Raw genomic sequence first — 18531 nt, 5'->3', positions numbered from 1 at the left:
TGGGGAAGAAAGAGGGAGAGGGAGGGGGGAAGAAAGAGGGAGAGGGAGGGGGGAAGAAAGAGGGAGAGGGAGGGGGGAAGAAAGAGGGAGAGGGAGAAAGAGGGGGAGAAAGAGGGGGAGAAAGAGGGAGAGGGAGGGGGGGAGAAAGAGGGAGGGGGGGGGAGAAAGAGGGAGGGGGGGAGAAGAGGGAGGGGGAGAAAGAGGGAGAGGGAGGGGGAGAAAGAGGAGAGGGAGGGGGGAGAAAGAGGGAGAGGGAGGGGGGAGAAAGAGGGAGAGGGAGGGGGAGAAAGAGGGAGAGGGAGGGGGGAGAAAGAGGGGGAGGGAGGGGGGAGAAAGAGGGAGAGGGAGGGGGGAGGGAGGGGGGAGAAAGAGGGAGAGGGAGGGGGAGAAAGGGGGAGAAAGAGGGAGAGGGAGGGGGGAGAAAGGGGGAGAAAGAGGGAGAGGGAGGGGGGAGAAAGGGGGAGAAAGAGGGAGAGGGAGGGGGGAGAAAGGGGGAGAAAGAGGGAGAGGGAGGGGGGAGAAAGGGGGAGAAAGAGGGAGAGGGAGGGGGGAGAAAGGGGGAGAAAGAGGGAGAGGGAGGGGGGAGAAAGAGGGAGAGGAGGGGGGAGGGAGGGGGGAGAAAGGGGAGAAGAGGGGAGGAGGGGGAGAAAGGGGAGAAGAGGGAGAGGGAGGGGAGAGGGAGGGGGGAGAAAGAGGGAGAGGAGGGGGGAAGAAGGGGGGAGAAGAGGAGAGGGAGGGGGAGAAAGGGGAGAAGAGGGAGAGGGAGGGGGGAGAAGAGGGGGAGAAAGAGGGAGAGGGAGGGGGGAGAAAGGGGGAGAAAGAGGGAGAGGGAGGGGGGGAGAAAGAGGAGAGGGAGGGGGGAGAAAGAGGGAGAGGGAGGGGGGGGAGAAAGAGGGAGAGGGAGGGGGGAGAAAGAGGGAGGAGGGAGGGGGGGAGAAAGAGGGAGAGGGAGGGAGGGGGGGAGAAAGAGGGGAGAGGGAGGGAGGGGGGGAGAAAGAGGGAGAGGGAGGGAGGGGGGGAGAAAGAGGGAGAGGGAGAGGGAGGGGGGGAGAAAGAGGGAGAGGGAGAGGAGGGGGGGAGAAAGAGGGAGAGGGAGGGAGGGGGGGAGAAAGAGGGAGAGGGAGAGGGAGGGGGGAAGAAAGAGGGAGAGGGAGAGGGAGGGGGGAAGAAAGAGGGGGAGAAAGAGGGAGAGGGAGGGGGGAAGAAAGAGGGAGAGGGAGGGGGAGAAAGAGGGAGGGGAGGGAGAGGGAGGGGGGGAAAGAGGGAGAGGGAGGGGGGAGAAAGGGGGGGGGAGAAAGAGGGAGAGGGGAGGGGGAAGAAGAGGGGGGAGAAAGAGGAGAGGGAGGGGGGAAGAAGAGGGGGAGAAAGAGGGAGGGGGGAAGAAAGAGGGGAGAAAGAGGGAGAGGGAGGGGGAAGAAAGAGGGGGGAGGAAGATGGGAGAGGGAGGGGGAGAAAGGGGGGAGAAAGAGGGAGAGGGAGGAGGGGAGAAAGAGGGGGAGGAAAGATGGGAGAGGGAGGGGGGAAGAAGAGGGGGAGAAGAGGGAGAGGGTGGGGGGAGAAGAGGTGGGGAGAAAGAGGGAGTGGGAGGGGGGAAGAAAGAGGGGGAGAAAGAGGGAGAGGGAGGGGGGAAGAAAGAGGGGGAGAAAGAGGGAGAGGGAGGGGGGAAGAAAGAGGGGGAGAAGAGGGAGAGGGAGGGGGGAAGATGAGGGGGAGAAAGAGGGAGAGGAGGGGGGAGAAAGAGGGGGGAGAAAGAGGGAGAGGGAGGGGGGAAGAAAGAGGGAGAGAAAGAGGGAGGGGAGGAAAGAGGGAGAGAAGAGGGAGGGGGAGAAAAAGGGAGAGGGAGGGGGAAGAAAGAGGGGGAGAAAGAGGGAGAGGGAGGGGGGAAGAAAGAGGGAGAGAAAGGGAGAGAAAGAGGGAGAGGGGGGGAGAAGAAAGAGGGAGAGAAAGGGAGAAGAAAGAGGGAGAGAAAGGGAGAGAAAGAGGGAGAGGGGGGGAGAAAGAGGTGGAGGGGGGGAGATAGAGGGAGAGGGGGGGGAGAAGAGGGAGAGGGGGGGTGAAAGAGGGAGAGGGGGGAGAATGAGGGAGGGAAAGAGGGAGAGGGAGAGAGGTGAGGGAAAGAGGGAGAGGGAGGGGGGAGAATGAGGGAGGGAAAGAGGGAGAGGAGGAGAAAGAGGGAGAGGGAAAGGGGGGAGAAAGAGGGGGAGAAAGAGGGAGAGGGAGGGGTAAGGAGGGGGCAGGGAGAGAGGCTGGGGGGAGAGGGAGGAAGGGGAGTGAGTGGGGGGGGGGGGAGCAGTGGAACGGAAGAGGAGTGCCTTTTTCTGTGCATGCGCCATAAACACAACAGCAAAAGACTTACTGGCCAGTCCCTGGACCCGGTGACACCAAGGTCTTCGCACGCTCGCTCCCCGCGGCTCTCTACGGCCTCTCGCTTCTGGCCCTCTCCATTCAGCCCGTTCCCTCCAGCTGCGGATGCCCAATCCAGTTGCTTTCTCCCCTATCCAGTTGCTTTCTCTACTTCGCCACAGTACTTCAGGCATTGCAACTGTTTGGTCCCTGCATTTTGCATGCTCCCTCTCCCCACCCCTCCCCTCCCCTCCCCGCTCTCCCCCTCCCCTCCCCCTCTTCACCCACCCCTCCCCCTCTTTACCCACCCCTCCCCCTCTTCACCCACCCCTCCCCCTCTTCACCCACCCCCCCCTCTACCTCCCCACCATAGTTGAATATCTGAAGTGCAGTTGCAAAGTCGGGGAAATAGCATGCAAAACAAAACCTCAACAATTCTGGGTTTAATTATTGAAAAGTTTTATTAAGTTCATTAAGTATCCGAGGAACTGCTGTGCATGGATACATGAGTGTTGTGTTTCCAGCATTCCGGTTAGACAGACAGGCCGAGTCTCTGCTGTGCACAGCTAAAGAGATTATTCCTGGAGAGCCTTGTGGTGAATAAACGCTTGGCTCTCTATTCCACTACTGTATTGTCCATGTGAAGAAGGCAAAGTCACAAGAGTCTGAGCTCAGTCTATTCTTGGTGAATGTTCCCCAAGCACATCCCAATGTGCATTCCCAATTCATCCATAAATGCAATGTTCCTTTCCACATCGTGATGAGCTCCGCAGCATGATCTAGTTGTCTTCGTTGCTTGAATGCTGACCGTAAGTCTCGAGGATTGTTTTCTCGACGGCATGTTTTACATGAAAAGAAATAAAGCAAATCAGAGTCAGAGCTTGCCTCCCTCCATCCACTGAAATTACTGTTGCGCACACCTTTTTAAGTTCTGCAGTGAAGGCACCAATTGATAACGTCGCCAATGAAGCACTTATTACCCACCTCAGATGCAGGAATCAGCACATCCTTGCGTCCTCTCCCGCACTGCCTCCTTTGCTTGAATGCCGTCCTTAAGTGTCAAGGATTGTTTTCTCAAGGGCACGTTTTACATGAAAGAAAATAAGGAAAGAACATCAGTGTCAGAGCTTCCCTCCCTCCAATGGAATTACTGTTGAGAATGCTTTGTGTTCTGCGGTAAAGGCATGTACTGATAACACCGCCAATGAATCACTTAGTACCCACCTCAGCTGTAGGAGGCAGGATGATGTTACTGCCCCTATCTCGTGATGGTTCAATGCTGCTCTCAGGGAAAACATGAATGATGTGAGGGTGCTGGAAAAGAAGCACATTTCTTTTGGGCTATGAACATAAAGCTGGCCATTTAGCCCAGCAGTTCCCTGCCAGTGGTTATGTTACTCGTGCGTCTTTCCATCCATTCCCATTTAATCCTGCCTACTACTATCACCAGTTGTGTTCACAGCAAGAGCATTCACATTTCTGCTACCATTGGACACGGCATGCTTGTTTCTTTTAGTGCTCAGTCTCTTCTTGCTGAATGTTCCCCAAGTGCTTGACCCCTTTGGACGCCCTCTCTGCTTGACAGGCAGCAACTGGCAATTGCGGAGTCTCACAAGGCTCTGCATGGTTGTTTCAACGTCGGATGGGGAAACAGGTGGCTGTGTGTCCATGAGCACTGCCCTGATGGGTGTAGGAGCAGGTAACTGTGTGCCCATGTGCACTGCTCTGATGGGTGTAGGAGCAGGTAACTGTGTGTCCATGAGCACTGCCCTGATGGGTGTAGGAGCAGGTAACTGTGTGTCCATGTGCACTGCCCTGATGGGTGCAGGAGCAGGTGACTGTGTGCCCATGAGCACTGCCCTGATGGGTGTAGGAGCAGGTAACTGTGTGCCCATGAGCACTGCCCTGATGGGTGTAGGAGCAGGTAACTGTGTGTCCATGTGCACTGCCCTGATGGGTGTAGGAGCAGGTGACTGTGTGCCCATGTGCACTGCCCTGATGGGTGTAGGAGCAGGTGACTGTGTAACTGAGCAGCAAGGAGAGGGTACCGCAGGTAGGGGAAGTGGAGATTTGAACAGGCAGGCATATGTATGGTCCATCAGATCATTAGGCCAGGGGGTGAGACGCTCAGGATCCAGGGTTTGTGACACGTGACTGATGTCCAGCGCGCGGCCTCCTCCATCCGAAGGTGCTTCCGGGCAATTGTTGGGCATAGTAAATGGCTCCATCTCATCAGCCAGTCCTTGCTGCCAGCGGAGAGTCTGTTGCCGCAGCCAGTCCAGTCTCCTCATGAATGCTGCCGTTCCACTCTGCAGAACGGCCTGTTGTAGCTGGTACAATTGATCTGAAAGCAAGTGGTATTTTTCACTGTGGCTGAGGGGCCTTGGCTGTTCCTCTGTAATCACAATGGCAGCAGCCATGCCTGTCGTCGTTGGTGTCTGAGATGCACGCCAGCGACAATTGGGGGCGAGCCTGTCCAAAGGCAGACCCAGATGCCTCTGCACAACAACAGCATGTTTGCAGGGCAACAAAGTCTGAATGGAGAAGATGCAGCTGCAGGTAGCCTGGCCATCATGTATCTGCAGTGTGTACTGTTTGGCGCCAGAAATCACAGTCACTGTGCCTTCATCCTGCTACATGCGGTGGCCCAGACAATGGAAATGTTTTCAGAGCAACTCACAACAGGGACTGGAGAACATGCGGTGGCCCAGACAATGGAAATGTTTTCAGAGCAACTCACAACAGGGACTGGAGAACATGCGGTGGCCCAGCCAATGGAAATGTTTTCAGAGCAACTCACAACAGGGACTGGAGAACATGCGGTGGCCCAGACAATGGAAATGTTTTCAGAGCAACTCACAACAGGGACTGGAGAACATGCGGTGGCCCAGACAATGGAAATGTTTTCAGAGCAACTTGCAAAGGCAGAGCAACTTACCTTGGAACAATCTCCTGTGTCAAATAAAAATGAAGCAAGTCTCCAAAACGAATAAATAATTCAGATAAAATGCGAGAAAATGCCCGACGAAACCTCTCCTCCTTCCACTTTCAAAAAGTCGCGCCGAAGCTTTGACGCATGCGCAGAGGCCAAACTGGCGCGTCGGCGAGGAAGACGAAATAACGCGATGACGTCATCTGCGCATGCGCACAACGGTCCTGGCAGGTCGGACCGCAGCGCATGCGCAGAGATGAGGAGACTGTGTGCGCATGCGCGTACCGCGTCGTCTGCGCATGCGCAAAGCGGTCCTGGTAAGCCGGACCGCAGCGCATGCGCAGGGGGCATGAGACCGTCTGCGCATGTGCGCACCGCGGCGCATCCTGATGACGTGTGCGATGAAGTAGCGTTGTCATGAATTACTTTGGAGGTAGAAAGAGGGATGAGGTCCTGCAAGAAGAATTTAGGGAGCTGGGTAGCAGATTAAAAAGCAGCACCTCAAAAGTTGTAATCTCCGGCTTACTCCTGGTGCCACGTGCTAGTGAGTATAGGAATAGGAGGATAGAGCAGATGAATGCGTGGCTGAGGAGATGGTGCAGGAGGGAGGGTTTTAGTTTCCTGGATCACTGGGTCTGTTTCTGGCAAAAGTGGGACTGTACAAGTTGGACAGGTTGCACCTGATCCGGAACGGGACCAACATCCTTGCTGGGAGGTTTGCTAATGCTGCTGGGGGCGGTTTAAGCTAATTTGGCAGGGGGATGAGATACAGAGTGGAAGTACAGTAGGGGGTGATGCACAGTCAAATATAGAAGAGAAACTGAGTCAGTATGGAAGGCAGAGCAAATATCGACCTGTTAAGGCACAAGTGAAAAATGCAAGGCTGGATTGCATCTATTTTAATGCAAGGAGTCTTACTAGTAAGGCAGATGAATTGAGAGCATTGATTAGCACATGGGATTAGGATATTATTGCTATCACAGAGACATGGTTGAGGGAAGGGCAGGACTGACAGCTCAATATTCCAGGGTATAGAATCTTCAGGCATGACGGGGTTGAGGGTAAAAGAGGAGGTGGCATTGCACTGTTGATCAAGGAGTCAATTACTGCAGTAAGGAGGGATGATATCGTAGAAGGTTCCTCAAATGAGGCCATATGGGTAGAACTTAAAAACGAAAAAGGGGCAATCACTTGGCTGGGAGTGTACTACAGGTCTCCAAACAGTCAGGGGGAGATAGAGGAGCAGATATGTAGGAAAATCTCAGAAAGGTGTAAAAATAATAGGATAATAATAGTAGGGGATTCCAACTTCCCCAATATCAACTTGGATAGTCTTAGTGCAAAAGGCTTAAAGAGGGCGGTATTCTAAAAATGCATACAGGAGAGCTTTTTGAGCCAGTACGTAGAAAGTCCTACAAGAGAAGGGGCAGTACTGGACCTAATCCTAGGGAATGAAGCCAGTCAAGTGATAGAAGTGTCAGTGGGGGAACATTTCTGGGATAGTGACCATACTTTGAAAGATTTAAGGTAGTTATGGAAAAGGACAATGATGGACCGGAAAAGGTACTGAATTGGGGGAAGGCCGATTTCAATATGATTAAACAGGATCTGGCCAAAGTGGACTGGGAGCAGCTACTCATAGGAAAGTCTACATCAGACCAGTGGGCGTCATTCAAAGAGGAAATAGTGAGAGTTCAGAGCCAACATGTACCCGTTAAGGTGAAGGGTAGGACCAACAAGTCCAGGGAATCCTGGATGTCAAGGGATATAGAATATTGGATCAGAAAACAAAAAGAGGCTTATGACAGATTCAGAGCATTGAAAACAGCAGAGGCACTGGAGGAGTATAGACAGTGTAGGGGGGTACTTAAAAAAGTAATTAGGAGAGCGAAGAGGAGACATGAATAAACACTGGCGGGCAAGATAAAGGAAAATCCCAAGGAGTTTTATAAGTATATTGAGGGCAAGAGGATAACCAGGGAAAGAGTAGGGCCCATTAGGGACCAAAGTGGCAATCTGTGTGTGGAGCCGGAGGACATGGGTGAGGTTTTAAATGATTACTTTTCATCTATGTTCACTACAGAGAAGGACGATGTAGGTGTAGAGATCAGGGAGGGGAATTGTGATATACCTGAACATATTAGCATTGAAAGGGAGGAAGTATTAGCTGTTTTAGCAGGCTTAAAAGTGGATCAATCCCCAGGCCCAGATGAGATGTATCCCAGGCAGTCATGTGAGGCAAGGAAGGAGATAGCAGGGGCTCTGACACAAATTTTCCAATCCTCTCTGGCCATAGGAGAGGTACCAGAGTCTTGGAGGACAGCAAATGTGGTACTATTATTCAAGAAGGGTAGCAGGGATAAACCAGGTAATTACAGGCCAGTGAGTCTAACATCACTGGTTGGGAAACTATTGGAAAAATTTCTGAGGGGCAGGATTAATCTCCACTTGGAGAGGCAGGGATTGATCAGGGATAGTCAGCATGGCTTTGTCAGGGGGAGATCGTGTCTAACTAAATTGATTGAACTTTTCAAGGTGGTGACTAGATGTGTAGATGAGGGTAAGGCAGTTGATGTACTCTACATGGACTTAAGTAAGGCTTTTGACGAGGTCCCACATGGGAGATTGGTTAAGAAGGCAAGAGCCCATGGGATCCAGGGAAATCTGGCAAATTGGATCCAAAATTGGCTTAGTGGCAGGCGGAAGAAGGGAATGGTTGAGGGTTGTTTTTGTGAGTGGAAGCCTGTGACCAGTGGTGTACCACAGGGATCGGTGCTGGTACCCTTGCTGTTTGTAGTGTACATTAATGATTTAGATGTGAATATAGGAGGTATGTTCAGTAATTTCTTAGGTGACATGAAAATTGGTGGAGTCGTAAATAGTGAGGAGGAAAGCTTTAAATTATAGGACGTTATAGATGGGCTGGTAAGATGAGCGGAACACGAATTTAATCCTGAGAAGTGTGAGGTGATGCATTTTGGGAGGACTAACAAGGCAAGGGAATATACAATGGATGGTAGAACCCTAGGAAGTGCAGAGGGTCAGAGGGGCTTTGGTGTACTTGTCCATAGATCACTGAAGGCAGCAGCACAGGTAGATAAGTTGGTTAGGAAGGCATATGAGATACTTGCCTTTAATAGCCGAGGCATAGAATATAAGAACAGCGAGGTTATGATGGAGCTGTATAAAACACTAGTTATGCCACAGCTGGAATACTGTGTACAGTTCTTGTCACCACACTATAGGAAGGATGTGATTGCACTGGAGAGGGTGCAGAGGAGTTTCACCAGGATGTTGCCTGGGCTGGAGCATTTCAGCTATGAAGAGAGACTGAAAAGGCTAGGGTTGTTTTCCTTAGAGCAGAGAAACCTGAGGGGGGACAATCCTGAGGGGATTGAGGTATACAAAATTATGAGGGGCATTGATAGGTTAGATAGGAAATTTTTTTCCCTTAGTGGAGGGGTCAATAACCAGGGGGCATAGATTTAAGGTAAGGGGCAGGAGGTTTAGAGGGGATTTGAGGAAAATCTTTTTCACCCAGAGGGTGGTTGGAATCTGGAACGCACTGCCTGAAGAGGTGGTAGGGGCAGGAACCCTCGCAACATTTAAGAAGTATTTAAATGAGCACTTGAAACGCCATAGCATACAAGGCTCCGGGCCAAGTGCTGGAAAATGGGATTAGAATAGTTAGGTGCTTGATGGCCAGCACAGACATGATGGGACGAAGGGCCTATTTCTGTGCTGTATAAATAACTCTGTGTGTCTGGGTCTTATTCGGTTGCAGGAGTTACCAAAGGTGCTAACTTGAGGGAAACACCAACCGCTTAATGGGACTCCACTCCAGATTGTTGGGTTTACTCCCTTAGCCATTAGTTCTTGTTGTTGTTAACCAACAGGGCCCAAGATTGGCACAAAAGTAGGTGTGATGCTGTCCTCTAGGTGTGCGAAGGGAGCAGCTACGGGTTACTGCTTCCCACCTCCAGGTTGCCAACTCCATCCTCCAAACCCTCCAGCTCCTATACGCTCGGGTGGTCGTTCGGAGCTGACTGTAGGTTGCTTAGGAAATTAACTCAGCACAGGCGAGTAATTATTTTGGCCAGGAATAGGCTGAAGTGGAAAAACCAGTATAACCCCAGCGGCCAATCACAGGCTCAGCAGCAGGATGAAGTCTCTCAATTGCAGCAGTGGTTGGGGAAGGGCAGTAAACTGATCAAAGTTACTTTAAATATCACAAAAGAGCAGCAATTCAGAGACAAAGTTGGGTCTTTCGTTATAACCAGTGGTGTCCAGAGCAAAAGTGTCTTCTTGGTGTTGAGATAAGTCCAGAAATTTGAAGCCAGGTTTCAAAGAAGATCTTGAGCTAGATTTTTCCAGATCTTTTCCACAGCTCACAGGTCAGAGAAACACAAAAAGGCAGCAGATTATAGATGGAAGCAGCGTCTTTTATATTTTTTTCTTATGTAGTCCAGCACAGAAAGATGGGGCTGGATTTTGTTCTCCCCCAGGCATCAGATTCCATGGCAGGGGTGTGGGGGGGCCAGAAGATGCCTCCAGGGAAGGCCCGGCCTGATATTACTGGTGACGGCGAGGCCTCATGGTGCCCCCCCCTCCCCGCTGCTTGGCAATGGGACCCCAATTTGAATATTTAAATAAATTAAATTGAATTCATGAAACTCGCGTCACTGCCTGATGTCCCGCTGCGATCTTCAGCCTGGCGGCTGGCACCCCCGTGCCTTCGGATCCCCGTCCGGGAAAACAAGGCACCACACTGGTGGGCGTTGGTGGGGAGGAGGAGGCAAGTTTCTCAGTGGGAGGCGGGGGGAGTGGGGAGGAACGGGGTCAAATTAACTTCATGGGTGTAGAGGATGGTGGGAAGGGTTGAAGTTGAAAGTTTGTGCTGTTTTGGTGGGAAAGGTCAGATGGTAAAAGTAAGTGTTTTGGGGGGAGGGAAAGGAAAAATAATTAATTTAATTTTTATTGGCGGGGTAAGTGGGAGAGGGCAAAAGAGATGTATTCATTTATTTTAATTCCATTTCCCAGTAGGGATGACAGCCCTTTAAAATGGCGTCAGCGCCTGCGCACTGCCAGCTGCGCCATCGCCGGAGATGGACAGCCTGGTTCGGGGAGTTGTGGGGGGGGGCGGTTGCGGTGAGGGTGCAGTTCACCCTGGCTATTTAAATGAGCCACTGCATGGAAGATTGCAGCAATTTTATGGGGCCTTTTAAATTTAGTCAATGACGTGCGGGGATCATGTGCTTCAGTGAGGCCGCGGGAAGGCAGTCATGGGAGCAGTAGATAAAGGAAGAGTGGGGAGCGGAGGTCATTGTCGGCCTGCAATGCTGGGCACTCTGCGCGGGTGGGCTCTTTGTAGGCTCCAAGGGTCCGGTGGGCTATATCTCAAGTGCAAGGATTCGGTAGGCAAAGCAACAGGTGCAAGGGTTCAATGAGCTATATCTCAGGTGCTGGGCTCTCTGCAAGGGTGGGCACTGAGGGGCATTAGGTGCATATTCCAAGGGAAGTAGCAAAGGGAAAGGTGTGAAGGCAAGTTCATCTCTGCAATGATGGTGCTCTGGAGGGCTACTGATCAGATGGCCTGGGTCTCATACACCCTGTCGTTGTGGACCCCTGTGCCACATAGCTGTGGTTCAGGGGGAGGGAGGGCCAGGATCCAGCTGCGCCCACCTATGAAGCTCCAAGAGGAGAGCGGCAGCAGCCAGCCATGGCAAGAAGGTCCTACCCACGCCAGAGAGTGTATCAGACTCTCCTCAGCTGCATCCACAAGTCCAAGTGACAGTGTCAGTGAAGAGTGTGGTTCTACATGGAGCCTGTCACTGACTTGTGCGCCATGCTGCCGGATGAATTGTGATGCATGGGCTTCAGTGGACACCCAGTGCCCGTGGTCCTGAAGATCACCATGGCACTGAACTTTTACGTTGCTGTCTGTTTCCAGGGATACACTGGGGACATGTGTGGGGTTTCCCAGGCAGCAGCCCACCACTGTATCAAGGAGGTGACCAATGCCCTGTTCAAGAGGGCTGGCGTCTATGTGCGCCACCGGGCCAACACTGACAAAGCGGGCCATCGGCTTTGGAGCCATCGCTGGATTCAATAGGTGCAAGGTGTCATCGACTGCATGCATGTGGCCATCAAGGCTCCCATGGAACAGCTTCCATTCCATCGACATTCAACTGCTCTGTGACCACTGAAAGCGTTTTCTGCAGGTGTGTGCCCACTTCCCGGCAAGCAGCCATGACGCCTACATACTTCGACAGTTGCAGGTGCCACAGCTTTTCCAGCACCCGCTCGCCTTCAGAGATAAATTCTTGGGGACAAGGGCTACCCATTGAAGACATGGCTCCTCACGCCTGTGAGGAACCCTTGCACTGCAGCAGACGAGAAGTACAACACTTGTCACAGCTCCACCCAAGTGACCATCAAGCAGGCCATTGGGCTTTTGAAGATAAGATTCCAGTGCCTAGATTGAGCTGGTGGAGCCCTGCAGTATGTCCCAGCGAGGGCCTTGCTTATCGTGGTGATCTGCTGTGCGCCGCACAATTTGGCACTGTAGAGGGGGGAGGTCTTGCATAAAGAGGACATGATTGATCGCCAGTCCTTATCTGATGATGTGGAGGAGGCTGCTAAGCAGGTAGCATTGGATCTTGAACCCCTTGCACCAGAGGCCAGGCACACTGTCACTTCCTTTGCACGTCTTTCAATCACATACATACCTGCTTCCTGCCACCGTGATGGCCTCTCAAAGTGAACTCCATAAAGAGTCACCTCACTGTATTCAGCATGTCGCCTCCTTTCTATCTCGATTGCGTGCCTAGAGCCCACCTTGATCACATGCTCTGACACATCTAAGATGCTTATCAAACATGGCCTGTGTCGATACTGGCAGCCCATTGAGAGAGCAAAGGTGAAGGCAGCATTTTACAATTCAGGCATGAAAAATGAGAATTTTACAACGATGAACTTATTTATTGACTCTGTTTATGACACCAATTGCAGAAAATAAGACAAAGGCCAAATTTAATACACCCATGAAGACCCAAATGTGTCTGGGTGCTCTTGATTATACGTTTTCGTGTGCTTCTACTTGATGTGACCCCTGTGCTGGCAGCTGGGCTGGAGGCAGGCTGCTGATCAGGCTGCCCCTTGGCCTCAATGACTTTGGCAGACGTCCTCTGGCTGCCTGAGGCCAGGAGGGCCCTGGCTGGCTGAGGGGTTGCTGCACAGATGCAGGAGCCTCTTCAGTTGTCAAGTCTACTGGAGGTCTACTGGTGGAGGGGCTGAGGAGCTGCTATCCATAATCAGAGTGCCCTGAAGGGACCCTCCAGATGTGGAGGTCAGCGTCTCCTCCTCCCTTTCAAGGTTCACTTGAGCCTTCCTGCTGACCAGAGAAGGACGAGGACCTGGAGAAGACTCCAAGCGCCTCGTTCTCTCCCACCTTGCCACTGCTGCATTGAGTTCATAGCCAAGGTGATGGTGTGCAGGTCGCGCACATCTGTGGGATCTGGCTCTCCATGAGGGTTTTTTTAAATTATTTTTTTTATGTAGAGATACAGCACTGAAACAGGCCCTTCGGCCCACCAAGTCTGTGCTGACCAAGAACCACCCATTTATACTAACCCTACAGTAATCCCATATTCCCTATTACCTACCTACACTAGGGGCAATTTACAATGGCCAATTTACCTATCACCTGCAAGTCTTTGGCGGTGGGAGGAAACCGGAGCACCCGGCGAAAACCCACGCGGTCACAGTTGCCAACCTCTCTAAGCCATGGGCTCACATGTCTGAGACATGGCAGCAGTCATGGCATGGATGGACTCCTCTGTCATCCACTCATGGCTGTGCATGGCCCCTCCATTCTCTGGCAGATCATAATTATATGATTGAATTTTACATTCTGTTTGATGGAGAGAAGAGTGGGTCTAAGACTAGTATTTTAAACTTAAATAAGGGCAATTATGAGGGCATGAAAGCAGAGCTAGCAAGAGTGAACTGGCAAATTAGGTTAAGGGATAGGTCAATAGAGATACAGTGGCAGACATTTAAGTGGATATTGCAGAATACACAGAATAGATACATTCCAACGAGAAAGAAAAATTTCAAAGGGAGGACCCACCATCCATGGTTAACTTAAAAAAGTTAAAGATAAGAACAAATTTAAAGAAAAAACATATAATTGTACAAAGATGGGTGGCATGTCAGAAGATTGGACAGAATGTAAAAAACAGAAAAGAATAACTAAAAGATTAAGGAGAAAAAAATTAGAGTACGAGAGAAAACGAGCTCGAAATATAAAAACTGATGGTAAAAGTTTCTATCGATATTTAAAAAAGAGTTAACAAGTGAGTGCTCGTCCTATAGAAAGTGAATCTGGGAAATTAATAAGGGAAATAAGGAGATGGCAATTGAATTGAACAGGTATTTTGCCTTGGTCTTCACTATAGAGGATACAAGTAACATCCCAGAAATAGCTGTAAATCAGGAAATGGAAGGAAGGGAGGAACTCAAGAAAATTACCATCACCAGGGAATTGGTACTGAGCAAATTGTTGGAGCTGTGGGCTGACAAGCCCCTGAATCTGATGGATTTCATCCTAGGATCTTTAAAGAAATGGTTAGTGAGATAGTTGATGCGTTGGTTTTAATTTTCTAAAATTCCCTAGATTCGTGGACGGTTCCATTAGATTGGAAAATAGCGAATGTAACTCCTTTATTCAAAAAGGAAGGGAGACAGTAACAGGAAACTACAGGCCTATTAGCTTAACATCTGTCTTAGGGAAAATGTTAAAAGCTATTATTAAAGACGTTATAGCAGGGCACTTAGAAAATCTCAAGGTAATCAGGCAGAGTCAACATGGTTTTGTGAAAGGGAAATCATGTTTAATCAATTTATTGGAGTTCTTTGATGAAGTAACATGTGCTGTGGATAAAGGAGAACCGGTGGATGTACTGTGCTTAGATTTCCAGAAGGCATTTGATAAGGTGCCCACATCAAAGATTATTGCGGAAAGTAAAAGCTTATGGTGGCACAGTGGCGCAGTGGTTAGCACTGCAGCCTCACAGCTTAAGGGACCCGGGTTCGATTCTGGGTACTGCCTGTGTGGAGTTTGCAAGTTCTCCCTGTGTCTGCGTGGGTTTTCTCCGGGTTCTCCGGTTTCCTCCCACAAGCCAAAAGACTTGCAGGTTGGTAGGTAAATTGGCCATTATAAATTGTCACTAGTACAGGGAGGTGGTAGGGAAATATAGGGACAGGTGGGGATGTTTGGTAGGAATATGGGATTAGTGTAGGATTAGTATAAATGGGTGGTTGATGGTCGGCACAGACTCGGTGGGCCGAAGGGCCTGTTTCAGTGCTGTATCTCTAATCTAATCTAATTGTGTAGGGGTTAACATATTGGTATGAATAGAAGATTGGCTAGCGAACAGGAAACAGAGTAGGCATAAATGTGTCATTTTCTGGTTGGCAAGATGTAACAAGTGGTGTACCACAGGGATCAGTACTGTTACAATTTATATAAATGACTTAGATGAAGGGAACGAAGGTATGGTTGCTAAATTTGCTGATGACACAAGATAGGTAGGAAAGAAAGTTTTGAAGAGGACATAAGGAGGCTACAAAGGGATATAGATAGGTTAAGTGAGTGGGAAAAGATCTGGCAAATGGAGTATTATGTGGGAAAATGTGAAATTGTCCATTTTGGCATGAAGAATAAAAAAAGAAGCATGTTATCTAAATGGTGAGAGATTGCAGAGCTCTGAGATGCAGAGGCATCTGAGTGTCCTAGTGCATGAATCACAAAAGGTTAGTATGCAGGTACAGCAAGTAATTAGGAAAGTTAATAGAATGTTATCATTTATTGTGACGGGAATTGAATCCAAAAGTAGGGAGTTTATGCTTCATTTATACAGGGCATTGGTGAGACCACATCTGGAGTACTGAGCACAGTACTGGTCTCCTTATTTAAGGAAGGATGTAAATGCGTTGGAAGCAGTTCAGAGAAGGTTTACTAGACTAATACCTGGAATGGGCGCGTTTTCTTATGAGGATAGCTTGGATAGGCTAGGCTTATATCCACTGGAGTTTAGAAGAGTAAGAGGCAACTTGACTGACACGTATAAGATCCTGAGGGGTCTTGACTGGATGTTTCCCCTTGTGGGAAAATCTAGAACTAGATGTCACTATTTACAAATAAGGGGTTGCCCATTTAAGACAGAGATGAGGAGAAATCTTTTCTCAGAGGGTCGTGAGTCTTTGGAATTCTCTTCCTCAAAAGGCAGTGGAAGCAGAGTCTTTGAATATTTTTAAAACAGAGATAGATTCTTGATAAGCAAGGAGGTGGAAGGCTATTGGGGGTAGGCGGGAATGTGGAGTTGAGGTTTCAATCAAATCAACCATGATCTTGTTGAATGGCGGAGCAGGCTCGATGGGCCGAGGGGCTACTCCTGTTCCCAATTTGTATGTTCGTATGTTGTCTTCCCTTTCTCTGCAACTCCAGCATGCCCTGTGCTGTCAACACCAGAGGCTCGTTGTCAGCCTGGGGCTCAGCATGGACATGGCCACCCACAGTCCTCCAACTGTCAGTGGCCTCAGCTCTCACAGCCTCCATTTACTGATTGGGGATGCATGTGATGCTTGTGACCCTGAATCTAAGCCTGAATGCATATCCACCGAGGTGAAAGTATCCGTGCTGTTGGAAGGTGCAGGAGAATAATGTGATGGTGCATCCTCTGACTGCTCCTCCTCCTCCTCAGAGGGAGTGCAATGGAGATTCACCAGACTAATCCCTGGGATACGGGATTGTCTTATGATGAGAGATTGAGGAAGCTGGGCTTCTAGAAATTGAAGAATGAGAGGTGATCTCATTGAAGCTTACAAAATTCTTAGAAGGTGGATGTAGATAGGATGTCTAGAACTAGAACTGCGTGCGTGTGCGTGCGTGCGTGTGCGCGTGGTGCGTGTGTGCGCGTGCGTGTGCGCGTGCGTGTGCGCGTGCGTGTGCGCGTGTGTATAGAAACATTAGGATTTATCTCCTTGGATGAGGAGGGTCCCCATGGGTTCTGGGATAGGAGGTAGGGGACTGGGCAACCTCACCCTTCCTCCTCCTCCCAAAAGACAGCCACTCACTAGATGGGGCAGACAAGTGCCTGTAGCGGTTCACATGAAAATTTGATGTTCACCCACTGACTCCACAAACCCAAGCAGCTGGAGCATACTAAGCAGGTATAAGCGTGTTGATCATGGCCTTTGGATTTTGGGGACACATTGTTTTTCCTTCTCATAATTGAGTTGATTTAACAACAGCAAAAAAATTGGTTGAATTTTGATGCAAACAAACAGCCTCAAATGATCACTTCAGTTAACTCACCTGATTATCATGTATTCTGTTAACACTGCAGCTCCAATGAGCTCACCTGATTTATCAACTGTATTGTGTTGACAATAACAGCTCTAATTAGTTCATCCAAGTATTACCTGTAAGATTCTCTGTAATTTGGCTTCCTCTTGTCATATTTTGTTACACTTTTTGTGAAAACATTTTCCCACCCCTACCCCATTCTCAGTCTCATTCATATTCACTGCCAAAGATTACTCCTACAATCGGAAGTAGTAAAAGTAACAAATAAAAACAGACAAGTTCACTTTTTTCCACTGCAAATCACTACCATCAACCCCTGACCACATTCCCCAGACTCTATCCCTCCTCTACCCTCCCCATCCCTTACTCTGTTGTACTGTTGTCTTCTGGCATCCACTGATGCCTAGGCCATGGTCTAGATATCTCTCACTCAACTGAAAGATTGCTGTTCATCTTAGCTCGGTGTGTAAACCCAAAGGAGATTAACTCGTCATTTCAAAAATTAACAAGCTAATTGCTTGCCTCCTGGTTGACTCAGTGGATTGGCTCCCAGGTTAACACATGTAGATGTTTTAAGTTTAGAAAATTGTGCATTCTGTACTTTCCTATTTCTAAGCACTGTATTATCCATGCTTGATACTTATTTGTTGATCACTTCCAACTATACCACTAACTGGAACATACTGCTTTCCAGGAAATTTAACTCTGAATATAACACTGAATGATACGGAGACACTGGAGGAACAGATGACAAGGTATAGAATACTTCAAGATTACACTTGTTTCAATTGCTACTGTGACCTGTGCTTCATTGTAGGTGATTTCTAGTTATTACTTCAAAATTGCTAGTAACTGAAATTAATTTATTCCTGAAGAATTTTACTGTATGTCATCATCTGTAAAAGTAATAGTTTGTAAATACATTTCATAGAATGATGCATTATTAACTGGGTACAATTTGAACTAAAACTGTATGGTATATATGGAGAGAAAAATTGACTTTGGATTCTGTTTAGATTTAGTTTTGAAAGATGAAAAGGTTTTTGTTTATTTTCTAATAGTTTTAAAACTTGTGACAAACTAACATGTAAATACATCATAATAGTTAATTGGCGATTTTAGTTGATAACAACTGGCTACATGATCTCTGAAATAGGGAAAAGGAGCCATCACTTCAGCTTCTAATTACTTTCTGGTGATTCCTGCTAGAAAACATGTCATGTTTGGACAGTTAAATAAAAGCAGGATCGAAGCCACTTGGAATTTTGTCACCTAAAACAAATAGTCATCTCATACTCATAACCTAGACCCAGAAGGATGGTCAGTTGAATGGTAGAGTGCCATAGCCATCACAAAAGGTGGAGGAAGGATGCTGGTCCGATTGGGCGACAGCTGTGGAGGCAAACGCTCAGTCCCTTAAAGAGATGGCGCCCTCAACGGTGGGCAGTTAATTGGCTTCCCGCCATGAAATTGCAACAGGGGTCTGTCAGAGACCCCCGCCTTCTGGCCCACTGCCGGGATCCCCATCACTTGAATAAATTGTGGCCTGCTCCCCTGTTTCTCTCGCTCCACAGATGCTGTGTGAGCTGCTGAATATTTCCAGCATTTTCTGCTTTTATTTCACATTTCCAGCACTTGCAGTATTTTGCTTTTGTATTCATGTTTAACTAATTGTCACCATCTTCAGCTACTTCATCAATGACATTCCTTCAGTCACAAGGTCAGAAGTGGGGATGTTCGCTGATGATTGCACAATGTTCAGCACCATTCATGACTCCTCAGATACTGAAGCAGTCTGTGTAGAAATGCAGCAAGACCTGGACAATATCCAGGCTTGGGCTGATAAGTGGCAAGTAACATTCATGTGACACAAGTGCCAGGCAAT

The 18531-nt window shown here is 49.1% G+C and overlaps 1 protein-coding gene across 2 annotated transcripts in view; it reads left to right on the top strand.

Annotated features, from left to right (window-relative positions):
- Positions 1–18531, top strand: part of abcb4 (ATP-binding cassette, sub-family B (MDR/TAP), member 4) — a 164885-nt gene that overhangs the window by 34802 nt on the left and 111552 nt on the right. For both annotated transcript variants that reach the window (XM_068012986.1, XM_068012982.1), the window contains exon 5: positions 17341–17401. In XM_068012986.1, the coding sequence (XP_067869087.1) occupies positions 17341–17401 (61 nt within the window). The remainder of the gene's footprint in view (positions 1–17340; positions 17402–18531) is intronic.

The sequence above is a fragment of the Heterodontus francisci genome, chromosome 2 (genome assembly GCF_036365525.1).
Source record: "Heterodontus francisci isolate sHetFra1 chromosome 2, sHetFra1.hap1, whole genome shotgun sequence".
NCBI classification, from domain to species: Eukaryota; Metazoa; Chordata; class Chondrichthyes; order Heterodontiformes; family Heterodontidae; genus Heterodontus; species Heterodontus francisci.
This window is presented reverse-complemented; position numbering and strand designations above follow the sequence as displayed.